Below are 22,039 nucleotides of genomic sequence, written 5' to 3' on the forward strand. Positions count from 1 at the left end.
TTGACCTTTCTTTTTTCCCCCTGCTTAATGTTTAGATCGTGTTGGCCACACATCCTCCCCACAATGGTGCCATTGCATCTTTGTATGAGTAAACCTGCACCTTCCCTTAGATAGGGACATGAGCAGGGGATGGGCAAATGATACAACAGAAGCTCATGGATGAGTAAACTGGGTATAAGGGAGTGGCGGAGGGATAGAGGTGGAGAGTGAAGGGTGGTGGGGTAGTAATGAATAGCAAGGTCTGAAATCTGGGCCCAATTCCAAGATCATGCCACAGGTCCTTCCCGGTGTGGCCTCAACGGCTCAGATGTTGCTTGCAGATCAGTCATTTATGTGCTTTCATCATTTGACATTACACATTAGACATCTGCCACCATACATGAAGCTTCCCAAAATAGATCGAAAAGGAGTTGGTGATACTGTTTTTTATCTCTCTTTCCTCTTTTAAGATGCTATTTAAAATCTAGGTCTGAACAATCTTTTGGCCATCTGCTCTTATAATGTTTGTGTGTGTAAATCATTTGGAGAGAGACAGACAGACAACATATGAATGCACATGACATAGAGCAGCTGTTGGAGGCTTAGCCCTCACTGTTTATTTCTGTACTCTTTCACAATCATGTCTGAGGTGATAAGAGAACTTAAAATTCAGTTTCAAGTAAGTATCAAATTGCCCACCAGATATTGTACAGCTAAAAAGTGTTCTTCCACATTGTCGGATACATCAATTATTTATATAAAAACAAATGTTATTTGAATTTATAGATTATTAATTTTTTGTTAACTCTTGCTATTTATTACTTTTAATTTAATTCAACAACATTTGTATGTCCATATATTATCTTGCTTTTTCATAATAGTAATGGAGTGGATTTGACAGTAGATTGAAGAGATAGAATTGAATTTCATTGCCTAGTAACAGAGCAGCAAAAAAGAGAACCCTCCTGGTCAAAGCTACCATTCAAATGCAACCTCCAACGTCAGCTTAAAGAAGGAAGAATTTGTTTTATTACAATTAATGTGAAATATTAGAAATTTGAGGGTGCATATTCAAACTAATCTTTTAAAAAATCATATAGTCAGAGTGTTACAGGATGGTAACAGGCCCTTTGGCCCATCAGGTCCACACAGCCCATCAACATCCCCAATTTTTTATCAACAAACTCCTGCCCCTCCACTCTCCCCACTGATTCTCCCACTCACCTACGCACTAGGGATAATTTAAAGTGGCCCAATTAACCTCCAAACACATGCTTTTGTTAATGGAAATGCCAAGAAGTATCCATATCTAGTAGTTGGAATAGCAGGCATTTATCTCAACATGAGCTCAACTCAAAAACCACATTATAACTAATTCAGCTGCATGATATAAATAGTGTTCAGTAATTCATCAATCACGATAACATTGTCGAAACACGTATTATAGCAGAACTACCTGTATCAGTGGATTCTTCTAAATATCCTACTGAATCTATTGATGGCCACCTTATAATTTTGGCCTCAAGTTTTGGACCCGAAAACTGATTTTTGATAATCTGGCACAATTTTACTGTTGCAAGGATTTCTATCAGATCACCCACAGAATAGTCTTTCAAAAGGATTTAGCCTATGGAGCATTATCAATCTTATGAAGCCTTTACAACTGTATTGTAATATTGGCAATATTGGCGATTTAATATTGGCAAACCCGAATGACCCACAGAATGGATCAACAATGATTTTGTGTGTCTAATTAACTTTTCTACTTCATAATTCCATGTCAAGAAATAAGAATACGATTTAATTTGCTATCTTTCTTTGTTAGCCTCTATCACTTTCCTGTCATTTATGCCTGTGTCCCTGGGTATCTCCTCCTTTCAGTTTATTTACATACTGTCTTGCTAGTACTTAACCTCCTTATTCTCTCTCCCAAATGTTCCACTCCTAAATTAATTTGCCATTTTCATACCACTTTTAAAAGTTTGTTAATGTGATCCATGCACTTTAGTCGCAATCTTCCTTTATATTACCTGCATTCCCATTTCATATAATTGGCAGGTTGCAAAATTGAATTTAGATTCCTAAATTCAAATTAGCATTACGAGTTATGAACAATAGGAATTCCAGCATGAGTCTTTGTGGGCATAAGTCAAAGGTTCAAAGGTTCAAAGGTTGATTTATTGTCACATACACCTAGATGTAGTGAAATTCCTTTTGCCAACGCAGCACATAAAAAAGAATACAACATAACAATAATAAATAGCTTTAACATAAAAACATCCCCCCACAATGGTTCCCATTATGGGTGAAGGCACAAAGTCCAGTCCCATCCCCAATGTCCACCCATAGTCGGGCCTATTGAGGCCTCCACAGTTGCCTCTACGGAGGCCCGATGTTCCAGGCCGTCCTCGCCGGGTGATGATGTTCCGGCGTCGGGAGAGTCCTCTCAGCGGCACGGGATCCCTGGAACGGCCGCCTCCCTACTCGAGACCGTGGCTTCCGGAGCCGACAAGGCCGCGCCGAATGGAGCTCAACTGGCGATCTCGTCGCGAGATCCCAGGCTCCCGATGGAAAGTTCAGCGCCGCCGCCCGCAGCTCCGCAATGTTTTTAACGCCGGTCCCAGCTCACCGGAGTTCCAGCGCGGCGACCCAGGCAAGGCACCGCCCGCCCCGCAATGACGCTCCAGCGCTGCACCGCCGTCCTCACACCCGGTCCCCTCGCTCCTCGGACCCGCAGCTCCGCAGCCGCCGCCGCCGATGCTCCGGGCGGTCCCCTCAGTAAATACCGCTCCAGGCCCGCTGGTAGGCCGCGAGGACGGGTCGAAAGTGCAGCCCGGAGAAAAGCTGCATCTCCGACCAGGTAGGGACCCTGAAAATTAGTTTCCCCCTTCCCCCCCCCCCCCCCTCCCCACACATAAAAAAGCTAGAACTCCTTAAAAACAAAACACTAAACTAACTAAAAATAAGAAAAAAGAAATGAAAAACAGACAGCTGCAGGCTAGGCAGCCATACCCCCTACAGGTCGGCGCCAACGCTCTCTCTATTTCCAGTATAAGTGACTATTTGTAACCCCCTCCGTTCATTCTGTTTCATCAGTCAGTTTGGTATCTATCGTGACGTTCATCATCTGACTAAACTTACTCTGATCTTAATATCATCGGTAACAATTTTTAATATGTCTGAAAGCAACATTGATTTGGCTTGACCTGGACAATGATGTTTGATATATTGTTATCTTTGAGACAACAAAAACATTGTCGCATTGGTTGCAGTTGTTAAGTTGACATTGTCAAGGACCACATTGATCCCTGCTTCCAGGAGAGGCACATTCAAACCACTTCTCAATAATATTCCATAAATACAGCATTAATTGTCATGGAAAATATCAAGTTTATACATGTTTTCCTTTTCTGTCACACTATGTACAGTGACTAAGTTAATAATTTTCAGAGCCATTCCTGTGTAATTCTGTTGCTCGGTATCTTTGCAATGCTCTCTGTTCTTCTATGGAATTGGCAGACCTCCAAATCTTTGAAGTCTTAAAGAACAATCTTGCACTTACAATTTCCTTTTTTTTACCACAGGATGTCACTACATATTTTATGAGATTTTAAGTATTTTTGAATTTTAATCACTGGAGTAATTCCAGAGAACATTACGCCGAGATATTCAATATCCCGTAAATAGAAATTGAGGCAAATGATCAGTTACTCTCCCTCTACTTGTACTGAGTACACCTCTTCTTCAAATTACTTGAGAAATACTTTATTATCTATCTACACCAGAAAACGGTCTCAATATACAGCTTCAGCCAAAATACGAGCTCATTTCACAATGCAACATCTCCTTAATGCAATAGCCTATGTTAGGAATATGCGCAGACTCTAAATTTGGACTTGACTTCACAATTTTATCTATCAGCAAATGTAGGAGTGAAACCTAGCTTTAGATATGTATTGTGCAGAAAAGTGGGTAATATGTATTACTGGTCATTAAAAAAAAAAAAGCAGCCCTACTGAGATAGAAGTGAGTCGGTTCACTTTGGACAAAATGAGCATTGTCATGGACCACACAGACCCCTGCAAAACGTGGTCTATGGTTTCAATCTAGAATAGCATATACTTTGGAATACAAGGTCCTAAAAAACTAAAATGTTGTATTAGAAATAAAACTATGAGTAAAGAAGTTCATTTATCTCATGTCATTTCCTTACTTTGTTAGTCTGTTCTTCACAAAACCTAACATGATGCAGCTGCAAAATCCTCCATGATCAGATCACCTTTCCCAGGTTAATATCTGCAATAATGAGTCAAAAATGTTGAATTGTCATATACACCGTGAAATTCTTACTTGCTGTAGCTTTACAGATACATTAATGCAATAACACAACAATATACAATAAAAATTAATACAATAAATTAATAATAAGTGATACTAGGTAACCACTCTATAATCATGCAAAAGTGAAATACGTAGTGCAACCAAAACAAGCTCTATAATAGATCATTGCTGAGGTGGGTGTGTACCGAGTGTTGTGCACTGCAGTTCAAGAACCTGATGGTCATGTCATAAGTAATAGGAGCGGAATTAAGCCATTCGGCCCATCAGATCTCCTCTGCCATTCAATCATGGCTGATCTATCCCTCCTAACCCAAATCTCCCGCCTTCTCCCCATAACCCCTGACACCCGTACTAATCAAGGAGCTACTATCTCTCCTTTAAAAATATCCATTGAGGGCCTCCACAGCCTTCTGTGGCAAAGAATTCTACAGATTCACCACCCTCCGATTAAGTAAATTCTTTCTCATCTCCTTGGTTTGCTTCTCATACTTCACATTCCTTCTCATCTTTGGTTGCAAAGAAGAAGCTGTTCTTGAACCTGGAGGTCAGAGTTCTCAGGCTCCTGTACCTTCTTCCCAATGGGAGCAGCAAGATGAGAGTGTTGCCAGGGTGATGTGGGTCTTTGATTATATTAGCTGCCTTTTTGAGGCAGCACTTCCTATAGACGGTGGGGAGGTCTGGGCAATACCCACTCTATTTTTGTTGCCTCCATTGTTTCTAAGTTACCAAACAAGGACAGTTGGAAGGTACACAAAAATGCTGGAGAAACTCAGCGGGTGCAGCAGCATCTATGGAGCGAAGGAAATAGGTGACGTTTCGGGCCGAAACCCTTCTTCAGTCTGAAGAAGCCTATTTCCTTCGCTCCATAGATGCTGCTGCACCCGCTGAGTTTCTCCAGCATTTTTGTGTACCTTCGATCTTCCAGCATCTGCAGTTCCTTCTTGAACACAAGGATAGTTGATATGCTGTTTACCGTACACTTGTAGCTTGTTAGAGTATTCAAAGTGATATGCCACATCTACTAAATCTTCTATGAAAGTAGAGGTGTTGAGCTTTGCAATTCGACCAATGTGCTGGACTCTGGACAGATCGTCAGAGATTGCTAACATTGAGAGGAATATTGAATGGTGACAGAACAACAATCAGATTATCAATCTCCCTCCTGAACTTTGACTCATTGTTACCCGTTATTCATCCAACAATGGTGGCTTTATCAGCAAATTTAAAGACAGCGTTGGAACTATGTCTGGCTGCAGTCATGGGTACAGAGAGAATAGAGCAGTGGGCTGAGCACACAGCCTTGAGATGCTCCTGTGCTGATGGTCATTGAGGAGGAAGCGCTTTTTGCCAATTATTAAGCGAGTTCGGTATTCCGAAAAATGCAAGGAATCATGGGATTTGTCAAAGGTCACTCACTATAAAGAAAGAGTGAATGAAGCGCTGACTGTATAAACTGTGTATAAATTCTTTATTCATGATTTATGTGTAAAAATATATTTAATCTGAGGAACGGGAGTGCCAGGTAGTGGGAGAGCGGGGTGTAACAGCGAGATAGAGGGGGCAGATGCGAGTGGGAGATGGGGGTGGGGGGGGAGACTGGACCGGCGGAGAGACATTCTCGACAGCCGCACGCACACAGACCCGCGCCTCATCTGCAGCCAGGATCGAACCCGGGTCTCTGTCGCCGCAAGCGCTGTCGAACCGCCAATGGACTGCCCTATGTACGCCCCGAGTGTCCCATCCCCACCCAGAGGGCGGCCGGAGATGTCCGGACCGATGGGACGCCGGCCCAGAGCAGCGGCTCCCAGGCCCACAGCCAGCGCGGAGAAGCGGCAACCCCAGCTCAACTCCGCCAACCCAGCTGGACAGGCAGAGCTGAACTGGAGCCAGTGCTTCTCCCCCCACGCCGGCTGCAAGCCCAGGGTCACCCCGGACAGGGGCGGGACATCCGGGAGGGGACGGGGACGGCCCAGCAGCAACTCCACAGTGCACACAGCACCGTAAACCTGGGCCCGACACCAACCATGGATTAAATGCAGGCCTGCACACACGCAGCACCAACGCTGCCGAGATTATAGCCAGTGACCTATGACCTGGGCATGCGCAGTCGGAATACCAAACTCGCTTATACTGATTGAGGTCTGGCAATGAGGAGGTCGAGAAGAGCAAACATATTTGTTTTTATTGTCTAAGAGACGTCCCAGTTACAGCCAGTCAGCAGCTTTGAATAAGCAACATCAAAATGCAAAAGGAACCATATGTGAGGCTTAGGAAATGGAAATTGAACAGGGCCCTTGAGGAATACAAATAAATCAGGAAAGAACAATAACAGGGGATCCGGAGGGATAAAAGGGGAAATGAAATCTCCTTACTGAAGACGATTAAGGCGAGTCCCTAGACATTTTATACATATTAAAAGCAAGAGGCATAGAATAGGACTACTCAAGTACATAGGAAATGAGTGAGAAACTCACTGGGTACTCATTGGTCTTTGCCAAGAGGATATGGAAGATAGTGAGATCAGTGAGGGATATGTTGATATTCTAGGGCATGTTGAGACCAAGAAAGAGGTGGTGTTAGGTTTTTTGAAAACATTTGGGTGCATAAATTTCCAAGGCCTGATGGGATTTACTGTATCTCAGATTATGGAGAGAGGCAAGAGAGGAGATTGTTGGGGCCTTGGCAGAGATGTTTGTTTCCTCTTTAGCCACAGACAAGATCCCACAGGACTGGGGAATAGCCAATGTTGTTCCTTTATTTACATAGAAAAATAGAAATTAGGTGCAGGAGTAGGTCATTCGACCCTTCGAGCATGCACCGCCATTCAATATGATCATCCAACTCAGTATCCGGTACCTGCCTTCTCTCCATACTTTAGCCACAAGGGCCACATCTAACTCCCTCTGTTTTTTGGACAAGAGGGAAAAACTAGGAAATTATAAGCCATTCAGCCTTAATCAGTGGTAGGGGAATTATTCTACAAGATAGAAGATTCTAAAGGAAAGTAATTTACTCATATTTGGAAAAGCAAGAAAGGTAACATCTTACAAACTTAACTGTGCTTTTTGAGGAGGTAACAAAGATGGCCTAAAGTAAAGTAGTGGACAAGGCCCTTCATAGCATGCTGATCCAGAAGTTTAAGGGACATGAGAGTATCTGGGTGTCATGGTACACCAGCCATTGAAAGTAGGCATGCAGGTGCAGCAGGCAGTGAAGAAAGCGAATGGTATGTTAGCATTCATAGCAAAAGGATTTGAGTATAGGAGCAGGGAGGTTCTACTGCAGTTGTACAGGGTCTTGGTGAGACCACACCTGGAGTATTGCGTACAGTTTTGATCTCCAAATCTGAGGAAAGACATTCTTGCCATAGAAGGTACAGAGAAGGTTCACCAGACTGATTCCTGGGATGTCAGGACTTTCATATGAAGAAAGACTGGATAGACTCGGCTTGTACTCGCTAGAATTTAGAAGATTGAGGGGGGATCTTATAGAAACTTACAAAATTCTTAAGGGGTTGGACAGGCTAGATGCAGAAAGATTGTTCCCAATGTTGGGGAAGTCCAGAACAAGGGGTCACAGTTTAAGGATAAAGGGGAAATCTTTTAGGACCAAGATGAGAAAAAAAATTTTCACACAGAGTGGTGAATCTCTGGAATTCTCTGCCACAGAAGGTAGTTGAGGCCAGTTCATTGGCTATATTTAAGAGGGAGTTAGATGTGGCCCTTGTGGCTAAAGGTATCAGGGGGTATGGAGAGAAGGCAGGTACAGGATACTGAGTTGGATGATCAGCCATGATCATATTGAATGGCGGTGCAGGCTCGAAGGGCCGAATGGCCTACTCCTGCACCTATTTTCTATGTTTCTATGAGATCCATGGGGCCTTGGTAGATTGTATTCAATATTGGCTTGGACATAGAAGACCGAGGTAGTGGTAATTCTCTGACTGGACTCGGTTAGGTTTGGGACCTCATGAGTTGAAGACCCTTTTCCTGTGTTGTACTATTCTATGTTCTATATCGCTACTGACTCATGAAAACCTGTGGCCCATGGCAGCAGAAAATGAGACTACGCCTTTAGAGTTGTATTGAGAATCTTTAGCAGCACACCGAGCCCGATGAGCGAAGGAAACAGCTACTTAGAAAACGATTCCTTTTCTAAGGAATCTGCCCCATTTTATGTATATGATGAAACTGCAGATACCGGTTTATACCGAAGATAGACACAAAATGCTGGAGCAACTCAGCGGGACAGGCAGCATCTCTGGTCGTGACCCATTCCTTCTCTCCAGAGATGCTGCCTGTCCGGTTGAGTCACTACAGCATGTTGGGTCTATCTCCTGTCCTGTCTGGTGGCAGGTTTCCACATTGGCCTTTACAATCACGTCCGACCCACAAAAGGGGGGATGGAAGCCAGCCATTCTCCATTCCAAGGCACCAACTAAGCAAAAGTCAAATAGTTCACCTGTTGCGCCGATGGAAGCTGCGCAAGTGTTGTTCTATCTGAGTATATGACCCGGGCTGTTCCAGGCCTCTGCGATGTTAAGTTCCAAACCAGCGCGTTCCTTGTGTTCTGCCCCAGATTCTTTGGTGCCTCGCAAATATCCCCTCCCTCCCGCGGAGAATTAAAACCAAAGCTTAACGCTGTTTCTATATAATAATTTGGGAGCAAGGCAAAATAAATTCATTCAAGAAACGATATTGATATCCGGGTGATTAAGAACACCAACTCGAAAGTGAAAATAAAAGTGTTCCTGGTAGTGTGTTCGACCGCATGATCAGTGGGTAATGCGGGGAGGTTGAAATGAACAGCGACTGGCGTCCAGTGAATTGTAAGTGAAGCAACAATCTATATATATATTGCACGGTGTGGAGCGTTTGCATCTTAATAATTGGTGCATAAACGTCTGTTTAACCTCAGTAGCTAATGCCGTTGAAAGAGGGCGTTGTATATTCAAGATTGTAGAAGTATAATTGGAACTAATTGTTTGGCTTGCTGATGCAATTTCTGGTAAAGATCGATAATAGCCGAGGCCAACGCTTTGTTAATGACAGCGGATCGGTGCTGTGCAGCAATCTTAAGGACACTTGCACACAATTGCGGAGGTTCCATGTTTTCTCGCAACCTGGACGTTCAGAAATGTCTTCTTCAGCCAGAAGAAGGGTTTCGACCAGAAACGTCACCCATTCCATCTCTCCAGAGATGCTGCCTGTCCCGCTGAGTTACTCCAGCATTTTTGCACCTTCGGTGTAAATCCGCAGTTCCTTCCTGCACGTTTAAACATTAAGTTACCCCGTACTGTACAATTGAGTTGCTTCAAACGTTGATTGTGAAACAGGTTCAAATTACAGGACAAGGGATCTTCAATTTAATCAATTGCAGCATTTTCTAAATAAATGTATAATTGAATATTTGCTATTGTGTCATCTTAGAAATGTCTTGGAAATGGTGTCAGTCCGTGGGAGCACATGGGTAGGTGACGTTCCGGGTCGGGACCATTCTTCACGTTACCATTAACTGAGCTACTGTAATTATTTATGATTGAATGATCTGTGTGAATTTCTGTAAAGGAGTAAACTATTTAGATTTGAGTTACATTCTCAACGGCAATTGGGGATAAGCAATTAAATGACGACGAAGCCTGAGAAGCCCTCAATCCTTGAATGAGTGGAGGGGAAACATCAAAATCAAAGGATGCAAAGTAAATCAGGAAATAGTAACATTGGCATTAGTTTGCAGACACCAAAATATTTTGCTATCAAGTTGTCAGGAATAATAAAATTGAGGTAACTTCCTGCAATTAAGTTGTTTCAGTGCAGTTAATATCACAACACACTAAATATGCAGTTTTTCTAAAGAACAAATTATTTACTGATGCAGCTATAATTACTGGGATTATTTAATTATATCTTAGATTTATGTTTATATCTTGTTAATATATAAATATATATTAGATAGTTGTTGGGAAACATTAGTATTTCACACAGGATTTGAATGTTCAACAAATAGTTGGATAATTACAATGGTAAAGCTGGTATCTTAAAAGTATTGTAAAATTAATTTACCTGCAAACGGGAAAGATCACTCATTTATTATAACTATTATAAATTCAACAATTTAAAGTAGTAAATTAGTTCATATTGTTGATTCTGCATCATTACTAATGCTTTGTACTATTTAATTCATCTGCAGTTTGGGCAATGCTGTTCCAGATGATGTTCTTTGCCGTTGGAGTGCTCTTTCAGGTCATACTGTGCCTTGGTGGCCATGAAAATGAAGACTTTCCCACAGCCACGAATGGTCAGGTGTTTCCATGGAACAAGATGAGGCTCCCTGACAGCATCATTCCAGTCCACTACAACCTATATATACACCCAAATTTGACCACTTCAAACTTCACTGGATTAGCTAAGATCCAGGTTCATGTCAGACAGGAAACCAGCGTCATCATCCTCCATGCCAAGCACCTGGAGATCAGCAGGGCAACGATTGCATTAACCGAATATGGAGCTTCTCACCCAGAAAGCATTTTGAACATTTTAGAATATCCACCTTTTGAGCAAATAGCACTAGAGAATGCCAAGCCTCTCTATAATGGAGAAACTTACATGGTTAACATCTATTATACGGCCAATCTATCTGATGGCTTCTATGGCTTTTATAAAAGTAGTTACCAAACACCAGAAGGGGAAAAAAGGTAAGCCAATAACATGTTTAAGTTAAGAAAAGGTTGTGTACTCTTTAACAAATTGTGACTCACCCAACAACAGAAGATAATTCAAGGATAATTTTGAATTTATATAATCACATAAAATTGATGTAGGTATACAGATATTTTGTTTTCTGGTAAGAATTTAACTAAATGAGTACTCCTCGCATATATCCTATACTATTTTATATTAAATAAAAGGGAAGGATTTGAGAAATTAGCCTGTGCAGTGCTGTTTTACAATTTATACTTATAATTTTTGCTTGAAGAACCAACATTTGAAAAAATTAAAGGAGAAACCAAAGTAGATTTTCAAAGTCTACAGAGAGATTTATGCCAGTTGGAAGAGTGGGCTGAAAGATGGCAGATGGAGTTTAATGCTGATAAGTGTGAGGTGCTACATCTTGGCAGGACAAATCAAAATAGGACGTACATGGTAAATGGTAGGGAATTGAAGAATGCAGGTGAACAGAGGGATCTGGGAATAACTATGCACAGTTCCCTGAAAGTGGAATCTCATATAGATAGGGTGGTAAAGAAAGCTTTTGGTGTGCTGGCCTTTATAAATCAGAGCATTGAGTATAGAAGATGGGATGTAATGTTAAAATTGTACAAGGCATTGGTGAGGCCAATTCTGGAGTATGGTGTACAATTTTGGTCGCCTAATTATAGGAAGGATGTCAACAAAATAGAGAGATTACAGAGGAGATTTACTAGAATGTTGCCTGGGTTTCAGCAACTAAGTTACAGAGAAAGGTTGAACAAGTTAGGGCTTTATTCTTTGGAGTGCAGAAGGTTAAGGGGGGACTTGATAGAGGCCTTTAAAATGATGAGAGGGATAGACACAGTTGACGTGGATAAGCTTTTCCCACTGAGAGTAGGGAAGATTCAAACAAGGGGACATGACTTGAGAATTAAGGGACAGAATTTTAGGGGTAACATGAGGGGGAACTTCTTTACTCAGAGTGGTGGCTGTGTGGAATGAGCTTCCAGTGAAGGTGGTGGAGGCAGGTTCGTTTGTATCATTTAAAAATAAATTGGATAGTTATATGGACGGGAAAGGAATGGAGGGTTATGGTCTGAGCGCAGGTATATGGGACTAGGGGAGAATACGTGTTCGGCACGGACTAGAAGGGTCGAGATGGCCTGTTTCCGTGCTGTAATTGTTATATGGTTATATTATATGGTTAAATGAGCACAGAACTGTAACTAAGTCCTGTACCCTAAAGGTCAAATATGTTTAAATGAATACCTTTTAACTATGTTTCTTTTCTACTGAAATGATCCAATTTAACCCCATGAAAATCAAGTTGATACAATATATAATTCTCAATTTGACAACGGTGGATATTGGTGAATAGCGTGAGGTATATATGGAGTCAACCTCCCTTCCATTGACTCCATTTACACTTCACACTGCCTCGTCAAGGCCACCAGCATAATCAAGGATGTGCCTCGCTCCAGTTTACAGAAGTATGAAAAAGTACACATCCAGATTCAAGGACAGTTTCTTCCCAGCTGTTATCAAATCATATTATCACCAATAAGAAAGCAGTCCTCAATTCCCATCTACCTCATTGGAGACCCTCAGACTATCTTTAATCTTACACTAAATGTTGTACCATTCATCCTGTATCTGTGCATTGTAGACAGCTTGATTGTAATCATGTGTAGTCTTTCCCCTGACTGGTTAGCACGCAACAAAAGCTTTTCACTGTATCCCCGTACACGTGATAGTCAACTAAACTGAAACTAAATTAAAACTAAAAAAATAATTTCAGAATGTCACTAAATGTGATGGAAGGCTTTCTTCAATGCAGGACTTTTAGCAAATGATAAATACTAACTGCTACTCTCAAAATATTTCACAGCTAATGTGCCTCCTCAGATGCTCAAAATGCCTGTTTTGTGGACCATATTCAGTAACGGTATTTCCGGAATTCCATTTACTCAGTTCCCTCTGGCATTGTCCTCAAAAAGCTTTTGACAGAAATATTTCCTGACCAAAGGATGTAAAGCCGTTTTTCCCTCTTCTCCCCTACCCCTTTCATAGAAACATAGAAAATAGGTGCAGGAGTAGGCCATTCGGCCCTTCGAGCCTGCACCGCCATTCAATATGATCATGGCTGATCATCCAACTCAGTATCCTGTACCTGCCTTCTCTCCATACCCCCTGATCCCTTTAGCCACAAGGGCCACATCTAACTCCTTCTTAAATATAGCCAATGAACTGGCCTCAACTACCTTCTGTGGCAGAGAGTTCCAGAGATTCACCAATCTCTGTGTGAAAAATGTTTTTCTCATCTCGGTCCTAAAAGATTTCCCCCTTATCCTTAAACTATGACCCCTTGTTCTGGACTTCCCCAACATCGGGAACAATCTTCCTGCATCTAGCCTGTCCAACCCCTTAAGAATTCTGTAAGTTTCTATAAGATCCCCCCTCAATCTACTAAATTCTAGCGAGTACAAGCTGATTTGTTTTGATTTTTTTCTGTTGAATATCTATCCTTTCTCAACGTAACAATACTGCAAAACTACTTTGTTCTGTTCCGATTTACAATCAACTCCAGGAGCTTTGTTCATTTTTTTGTGTTTAAAGAGGGAATTATTTGCACCCTAATAAAGGGCTGCCTTTGCATATCTAGTTTCAAATTGGCCACCGTTGTCAGCAATGCTTTCTGCCGCCACAGCTCTAAGCTCTGGACTTCACTTCACTTCACTCCATCCCACTACTATCCACTACCGTCTGAAGAAGGGTTTTGGCCCGAAACGTTGCCCATTTCCTTCGCTCCATAGATGCTGCTGCACCTGCTGAGTTTCTCCAGCATTTTTGCCGACCCACTACCATCCACCTCTCTTTCCTTCTTGGGCATCCTTAAAGTCAAAATCAAGCTTTTGTTCATCTCTTTTCTTAACTCACAATGTGACATGGATTTAAGTGTCTTCCCATAATGTTCCTCTGTTTTATAATGCTCAAGTCATCACAAATATTGTTGTATGCCTTGAGGATTGCAGTGAGATTATTTTTAAACCAAATGAAACTTGGAACATTTTTTCTGTTTAGTCAAACTAAATTCAATCCTAATCACATAGGAGGAAATATATTTTGTTTCACTTGAAATCATTTGTCCCTAAAAATACCACTGGGCAAAGCTCACTGCCTGCATTGCTGAGGGCTTGGCCTGGATAAAGAAGGCTGAGTGAACTGCCCACCCCACCTTGCCTACAACTTAGAGCCAACTAGTGAGGCCTACCAACAGGCTTCAAAGGCTATCACTGCAACAAGAAAAGGTTAGAAAACAGGTATATTTTAATTTTCAAAAATGGGAAGGGGTAAGTGAACAAATATCATTTCTCTGACATGATGAAGACAAGTGAGCCTGAGTGACTGCTTTGTGACTGTATAGCATTTGATACATTCAAGTTGAATGTGACCAAATGTGACATTTTAAGTGACTTTCCCCATGGTTTACAAGGGATCTGACATGTCATTTCAGATGTATAACCAACACATCAAAATAATGTGTTTCTTGTTTATTATTCATATTTAAATGTAATTTATGAACTATTTGTGTATCTTTCTGCAGAATCCTCGCTTCAACCCATTTTGAACCCACCTCGGCACGGATGGCCTTTCCATGTTTTGATGAACCGTCTTTTAAAGCCAATTTCTCAATCAAGATAAAAAGAGAAAAACAACATATTTCACTGTCCAACATGCCCATTGTACGAAATTATCTTACTTAATAGTGGAAATCTCCCAATTTCTAATCATTGGGCCTTTTTATGCAGTCAGCAACCTAATACCTTGTGAATGCAGTAATGTCATGCCTTGCATGTGGTATATTCAAGCAAGTCTGTTTTGACGATACTATAGATACAAATGCTCTACAAGTGCATCAACTATTATAGTTAAAATGTATCTTAGCTTCTTTCTTGAATTTATTCTGTAGGTTAAATCTGTGCCGACAGCAGGAGGACTTTTTGAAGACCACTTTGACGTGAGTGTGAGGATGAGCACCTATTTGGTGGCGTTCATTGTCTGCGATTTTAAATCCGTCAGTGCAGTAACATCAACAGGAATTAAGGTGAGTCGTATTATGGTGTTAACTATCCTTTACCAAAAATCATCCGATTGCTGGGTACACTAACAGTATCCTACACATTAGGATCATTGTATAACTTACCAAAGCCAATTAACCTCCAAAGCTGCACGTCTTTGGAATATGGAAACCAGAGCACCCAGAGAAAAGCCGGGTGGTCACAGAGAAGGTACAAACTCTGTAACAAGAGCGCCAATAATCAGGATTGAGCCTGGGTCTTTGGTGCTGTAAAACATCAATTGTGCTACTGTGCTTTATACTTATCATAATAATCAGTGATCTTAGTCAGCATCCTTAAAGATACGTTCTTGTGGTCCAGTTACAGGTCGCTTTAGGCTGCGCTACTCATTGGAATTAAAGCACAATCCAATTTAAATGTCACTGATCATGGAGAGTTAGGATCGTGGGTTATTGAGATTCTGGGATTAATTAGTTGAAGGGGTAAAATTAAATTAGGAAAATCTATTAAATCTGCAATTTGGAGATTAAGTCTGGATGTATTCTCGGTCAAAATCATCCTCCACCCCCCAGGGATGGAGAGTATCTTCTAACGTCAGTTCTGCAAAAAACACTAGTTTGGTACATGGTTATTTAATTCTTGCATTGACTTCAATGGAATTAAATTTGGAGACCAAGCAGAATGTGTTGATGGTGCATGTGGTAATAACGACATTAGATGTATTTCCAAGTACCTGTGATTCAAATAAAACCCAACAAATTCTGAAGGCTTCTGCATTCTGTTAGACAATTTTTTCACTGAATGTGCAGACGCACACCTTTTATTAATGTGCATTTTTATTCCAACAGGTTTCTATTTATGCTACTCCAGATAAATGGAATCAAACACATTATGCTCTGGAAGCAGCAGTGAAACTATTGGAATTTTATGAAAATTACTTCAATATCAACTACCCACTCCCAAAGCAGGGTGAGTCAAACCCAAGTTTTCAATAAAGATATGAGACAAAGGATATTGTACAGTCCAGCAGTTTCAAAAGTGATGGGAGGATTGTAGCTCGCCAGTGGAAAAGGAAAGTGGTAAATGGGAGGGAGATGAGAGAAGGAGGATTACAGGTGGAGTGGACATGAGATTTGAATATGTTGAAAAACGATGTTGGAATTTTGAGAGTTGTGGTTATGATCTGATGCTTGAAGTACTTCAGATCATGAAGCATTTTGGAATATCTTTGCAATGAGGAAAATTGAAATTGTAGGTGCAATTCCTTGAATTGTTGAGGAATATTTTGTTCTATCAGAGGAAAATTGAGTTTAAATTGATAAATTAATCAAAAGTTTCTCCTTTCATTATATGATTATTGTAACAATTGTTGGTTTTAAAGGTGATGTTCAAAGAATATACACTGAGCATTGTTGCATTTTTAGATCTAGTTGCAATCCCTGACTTTGAGTCGGGAGCCATGGAAAATTGGGGATTAACCACTTACCGTGAGACCTCTCTACTCTATCATCCGGGAACATCTTCCGCATCAGATAAACTGTGGATTACCATGGTGATAGGTCATGAACTGGCTCATCAGGTATTGTTTACCCTCCTGTAATGTGCGTTAATATCTGTAGTCAGCTTCAAGAGCATATTGCTTGCCATTTGAATTCAGACTGTTACCAATGCAGTTTCCAATTCCAGGAGGCAATGTCATAATATTTATTTACAGCTCCATTACAAATAAGCACAATGGATAAAACAAAAAAAAATTAACAGCATCACTCAAAAGGTAGATTCCCCACCCAACAGTCACCCAATTAGACTGATTGGCCATCTTGTGGCATCTAAGTTGCAAAAGAAAGAGTACGGTCTTTGAGTTTGGATAATAAGTGTTGGTTAGCATCATAATCCTTAGTAATTAGATCGGGAGTTCAGGAAAATACAGTGATTTATTTGTTATTGTTTGAAAGGGTGAGATCAAGGAGAGATTGGGGCTTTGGATTGTATTGGAGGGAGTCTTCTGAAATCTTCTGGGACTACAGTGCAGATTAAGGAGAGATTTTGCTCTTCATGATTTGGATTGGGGTAGGAGAAAAACTGTGATAGGTAAGGTTTGCCGTGGGGAAATGGAGGGATAGGACCTTGATATTTGGAATTGTGTGGTGTTTTTGTGGTTTATACTGGAGGAACTCTGGAAGAACTTAGCATCATTTTAGTTTCAGAGAGAGTATATGGGTGGGGGGGGGGGGGGGGGGGGGGGGGTGGGAAGGAGAGAAGTGAGGGACAGAGTGTGGTATTTGATATTCAGATGAGAAGACCGGGAAAAATAATGTTTTTGATCAGAGCGAATTGAAGAGCAAGTGTGGCTGAGGAAAAATTTAGTATCCTTGGGGGACATTAGTGAGAGATTTGGGTATTCAGTATTTTCTTCATGAATAAGGTACTGGAAGTGTCTGATTTAAGATTTAAATCAGAGTTCAGGGGGGGATAGCAGCCATCCAAGTCTGCACTGGCCGTGTATGCTGAACAGAATTTTAAACAAGTGCTGTTGTATGCCATTAAATCTGATGCTACTATTTGTAAGCAATCAGAATGCATAGATGAGCAGGAAGCAACTTGCTGACCTTCAGGATGTAGGTGATGTTGTTTCCCTCTTGATAACATCCCATCACGTATGAATATTAAATGTAAATAACATTTTCAAATCATTTTATTTTACTTTAATGCTTTCCGATGTTCCACCAATATTTCCTATTAGCTTTTATCTTTTGCATGAGGCTAAAAGTAATTTATATATCATGTTAGTTTAAATACTTTGTGTTATCATACCATAGTCATCAGGTGTCGTATTTGTTGTTGAAACTGGATGGATAATCTTGTATATATTAATTAATACCTGAATTAATACCTTAATTCCTGAATATAGATGAATTAATACCTGAATTAATACCTTAATTCCTGAATATAGATTCACATTATATTGCCTGATTATAAATGAGTGTGTCTTTTTTTAAAGTGCTCATTTAGTGCTCTTTTCTAAAGTGCTCCAATTAACATTGTATATTTTTAGTGGTTTGGTAATTTAGTGACAATGGAATGGTGGAATGACATTTGGCTGAATGAAGGCTTTGCCAGGTACATGGAGTTTGTGTCTGTCGATGCCACTTACCCTGATTTTCAAGTTGTGAGTATGCATTTTCTTACTATTAATCGGTTCAGTAATAGGAGAATAATAGGCTGAACTTAATTATTTTGTTTAATATTAATTCTTTTTCAGGGTGACCATTTTTTGGGCACATGTTTTGCAGCAATGGGAAGAGATGCAATGAATTCCTCGCGTCCCATATCTACATCAGCAGAAAATCCTACTCAGATAAAGGAAATGTTTGATACCGTTTCCTATGACAAGGTATTTGAAGGGGATAGTTCGAAATAACTGGCAACCTAATAGAAGAGATTTTGAAACATCATTGGCTGACTTTTGCGTTTGGTGATATACATTACCAAAGGAATAATCCTCACAGATACATGAGCAATAAATTATATGTAATAAGTAAGGCATACAAAGGCTGAGTGGATTTGGATATACAATATATTTAGTACAGACTGAGAAATGACTAGTGTGGTGCCCAAGGCTCGGTGCTGGGACCCCAGTTATTTACAATATAAACGATTTAGACGAGTGAATTAAATGTGACATCTCCAAGTTTGCGGATGACACAAAGCTGGGTGGTAGTGTGAGCTGCGAGGAGGATGCTATGAGGCTGCAGGGTGACTTGGATAGGTTGGGTAAGTGGGCAGATGCATGGCAGATGCTGTATAATGTGAATAAATGTGAGGTTATCCACTTTGGTGGCAAGAACAGGAAGGCAGATTATTATCGGAATGGTGTCGGATTAGGAAAAGTGGAGGTGCAATGAGACCTGGATGTGCTTGTACATCAGTCACTGAAAGTTAGCGTGCAGGTACAGCAGGCAGTGAAGAAAGCTAATGGCATGTTGGCCTTCATTGCGAGAGGATTTAAGTTTAGGAGCAAAGAAGTCCTACTGCAGTTGTACAGGGCCCTGGTGAGACTGCACCTAGAGTATTGTGTACATTTTTGGTCTCCTATTTCAGGAAGGACAATATTGCTATCGAGGGAGTGCAGCGTAGGTTCATCAGGTGAATTCCTGGGATGGCGGGACAGACATAAAATGAAAGAATGGGTCGACTGGGCTTGTATTCACTGGAATTTAGATGAGAGAAGATCTTATAGAAACATATAACATTTTTAAAGGATTGGACAGGCTTGATGCAGGAAAAATGCTCCCGGTGGGAATCCAGAACCAGGGGTCACAGTTTAAGACTAAGGGGTAGGCCATTTAGGACTGAAATGAGGAAAAACTTTTTCACCCAGAGAGTTATAAATCTGTGGAATTTTCTGCCATAGAAGGCAGTGGAGGCCAATTCACTGGATGTTTTCATGAGGGAGTTAGATTTAGCTCTTAAGGCTAAAGGAATCAAGGGATATGGGGGTAAAAGCAGGAACGGGGTACTGATTTTAGATGATCAGCCATGATCATATTGAATGCCGGTGCTGGCTAGAAGGGCTGAATGGCCTACTCCTGCATCAATTTTTTTTTTCTAAGGCTGAGATCAGTGGAGTTCTGGTCTGAAGGAATTAATATCTGTGACTGAGAAAAAGCATCCACAATAGTATTCTGTAATAACTTCCGCATCTGTCCACATTGGTGAGCATTGTTGGGCACATGCCGAACTTCCTAAGCCTTCTACGGAAGTAGAGATGATGGTGAACTCATGGTTTTCCAGTCTCTTGGGCAAGGCAGGCTTCCTCACCAATCTCCATGCAAATAATAGATCGACAAATTCTGGGTTCAACACTGAACGCACTAAATGGTTGTAAACTAGCATTTCCTGCAAGAGACTTCCACTAAAACATGCTCATGGCATCTTCAAATGTCTTGAAGCCACTTTCTAGTGCAAATGATTTTTTTACTGTCTAAATTTAACATTGTATGTGACTTGCATTGTCTAATTTGTTGAATCTAGGGAGCTTGCATTCTGCACATGTTGAGAAATTTTTTGACTGATGAAGTTTTCCAAAGTGGGCTGGTTCGTTATCTACGGAAATTCAGTTACGGGAATACCAAGAATGAAGATCTGTGGGACAGCATGGCCAATGTGCGTGTTTCTTCTATTGGCTGAAAGTTGGTTTGTATAAATGAGTAACCATTGAAGAAATTGAAGGAACAAGATAATTCTGAAAAATATTAAATGCTTCAAGAACTTCTACTTAAATTCTTAAAATATTTCATCTCCATCTTTTCTTCTTAAATACATTATCTTGATCATATAATGGTACAGTTGCCAACGTAATCACGTGACGTATAAGGGGGCAATGAACGGTTTGCTCAACTACCCACTGCAGGAAGTCTCCACAGCACAACAGAACCAGGTGACGTGGAGCCTGCTCATGCCATGCTTATTCCCTTTTAATGAGCACTGAATTAGTCCTCAAGTGCTATGAAGACATGTTTCCACATGTGGCATGTGCTAATATTCTTAATCTTTTGGTGCCTGGACCAAAATCGTGAAAGTGGCAATTCGATGTGTATGGCACATCTTTGATGACCTTTGATGCCAGGCTCAGCAGTCTGCTCCCTCTGTGATTAATATTGTAGCCCATTGTTATTGATGTCTTTGTTTGCTTCAAACCAGATTTTATATTGTAATTGCCCAATTTTTGGATTATTGCACCGAGAATCTACCAATCTACCAGTGTGAACATGACACAAAGCTGGGTGGCAGTGTGAACTGTGAGGAGGATGCTATGAGAATGCAGGGTGACTTGGACAGGTTGGGGGAGTGGGCAGATGCATGGCAGATGAAGTTTAAAGCGGATAAATGTGAGGTTATCCACTTTGGAATCAAAAACAGGAAGGCAGATTACTATCTAAATGGCATCAAGTTGGGAAAAGGGGAAGTACAACGGGATCTGGGGGTCCTTGTTCATCAGTCTATGAAAGTAAGCATGCAGGTACAGCAAGCAATGAAGAAAGTGAATGGCATGTTGGCCTTTATAACAAGAGGAGTCGAGTACAGGAGCAAAGAGGTCCTTCTGCAGTCGTACAGGGCCCTAGTGAGACCACACCTGGAGTATTGTGTGCAGTTTTGGTCCCCTAATTTGAGGAAGGACATTCGTGCTATTGAGGGAGTGCAACGTAGGTTTACAAGGTTAATTCCCGGGATGGCCAGACTGTCCTTTGCTGAGAGAATGGACCAGCTGGGCTTGTACACTCTGGAGTTTAGGATTAGAGGGGATCTTATTGAAAGATATCAAATTGTTAAGGGTTTGGACACGCTAGAGGCAGGAAACATGTTCCCAATGTTGGGGCAGTCCAGAACTAGGAGCCACAGTTTAAGAATAAGGAGTAAGCCATTTAGAACGGAGACGAGGAAACACTTTTTCTCACAGAGAGTGGTGAGTCTGTGGAATTCTCTGCCTCAGAGGGTGATGGAGGCCGGTTCTCTGGATACTTTCAAGAGAGAGCTAGATAGGGCTCTTAAAGATAGCGGAGTCAGGGGATATGGGGAGAAGGCAGGAACGGGGTACTGATTGGGGATGATCAGCCATGATCACATTGAATGGCGGTGCTGGCTCGAAGGGCCAAATGGCCTACTGCTGCACCTATTGTCTATTGTCAAATCATCTACTGTACAAACCCCATTGTTGGTCTTAAAAATTTGTCAGTAGTCCTGAATGTTTGCATTCTACAATGCATGCAGTAAAGTCTGGATCTTAAGTGTTTTTAAACAGTTGACAATATGATCGGAATCAATTTTTATCCAGGGAAATCTAACAAGCATTATCTCAGGTATTGATTGACTCTGTCATCTGATTCTCATTTGTGCGGAGCTGGTTCCGACATCGTGCAGGGCTCCGAAAAACTGACCGTGTTCAAAAAT

General features: G+C 41.1%; 2 protein-coding genes across 3 annotated transcripts in view; one reads left to right on the plus strand and one right to left on the minus strand.

Annotated features, from left to right (window-relative positions):
* Nucleotides 1–8,910, minus strand: part of erap1 (endoplasmic reticulum aminopeptidase 1) — a 65,739-nt gene extending 56,829 nt beyond the window's left edge. Inside the window, exons 1-2 of the mRNA XM_033017350.1 lie at nt 8,782–8,910; nt 4,193–4,275 (exon numbers count right to left, since the gene is read on the minus strand). The gene's annotated coding sequence lies outside the window, so the exon portion shown is untranslated. The remainder of the gene's footprint in view (nt 1–4,192; nt 4,276–8,781) is intronic.
* The window catches only part of LOC116970805 (endoplasmic reticulum aminopeptidase 2-like), a 55,000-nt gene that overhangs the window by 4,552 nt on the left and 28,409 nt on the right, over nt 1–22,039 (plus strand). The window contains exons 1-9 of one of the 2 annotated variants that reach the window (XM_033017347.1): nt 9,028–9,148; nt 10,510–11,014; nt 14,614–14,752; nt 14,980–15,114; nt 15,937–16,057; nt 16,513–16,667; nt 18,144–18,257; nt 18,351–18,482; nt 20,123–20,254. In XM_033017347.1, the coding sequence (XP_032873238.1) occupies nt 9,121–9,148; nt 10,510–11,014; nt 14,614–14,752; nt 14,980–15,114; nt 15,937–16,057; nt 16,513–16,667; nt 18,144–18,257; nt 18,351–18,482; nt 20,123–20,254 (1,461 nt within the window). In that variant the 5' untranslated portion in view covers nt 9,028–9,120. Of the gene's footprint in view, nt 1–9,027; nt 9,149–10,509; nt 11,015–14,613; nt 14,753–14,979; nt 15,115–15,936; nt 16,058–16,512; nt 16,668–18,143; nt 18,258–18,350; nt 18,483–20,122; nt 20,255–22,039 lie in introns of those variants that run through there. The other variant, XM_033017348.1, reaches the window with a different exon arrangement.

The sequence above is a fragment of the Amblyraja radiata genome, chromosome 3, assembly GCF_010909765.2.
Source record: "Amblyraja radiata isolate CabotCenter1 chromosome 3, sAmbRad1.1.pri, whole genome shotgun sequence".
In the NCBI taxonomy this organism is placed as follows: domain Eukaryota; kingdom Metazoa; phylum Chordata; class Chondrichthyes; order Rajiformes; family Rajidae; genus Amblyraja; species Amblyraja radiata.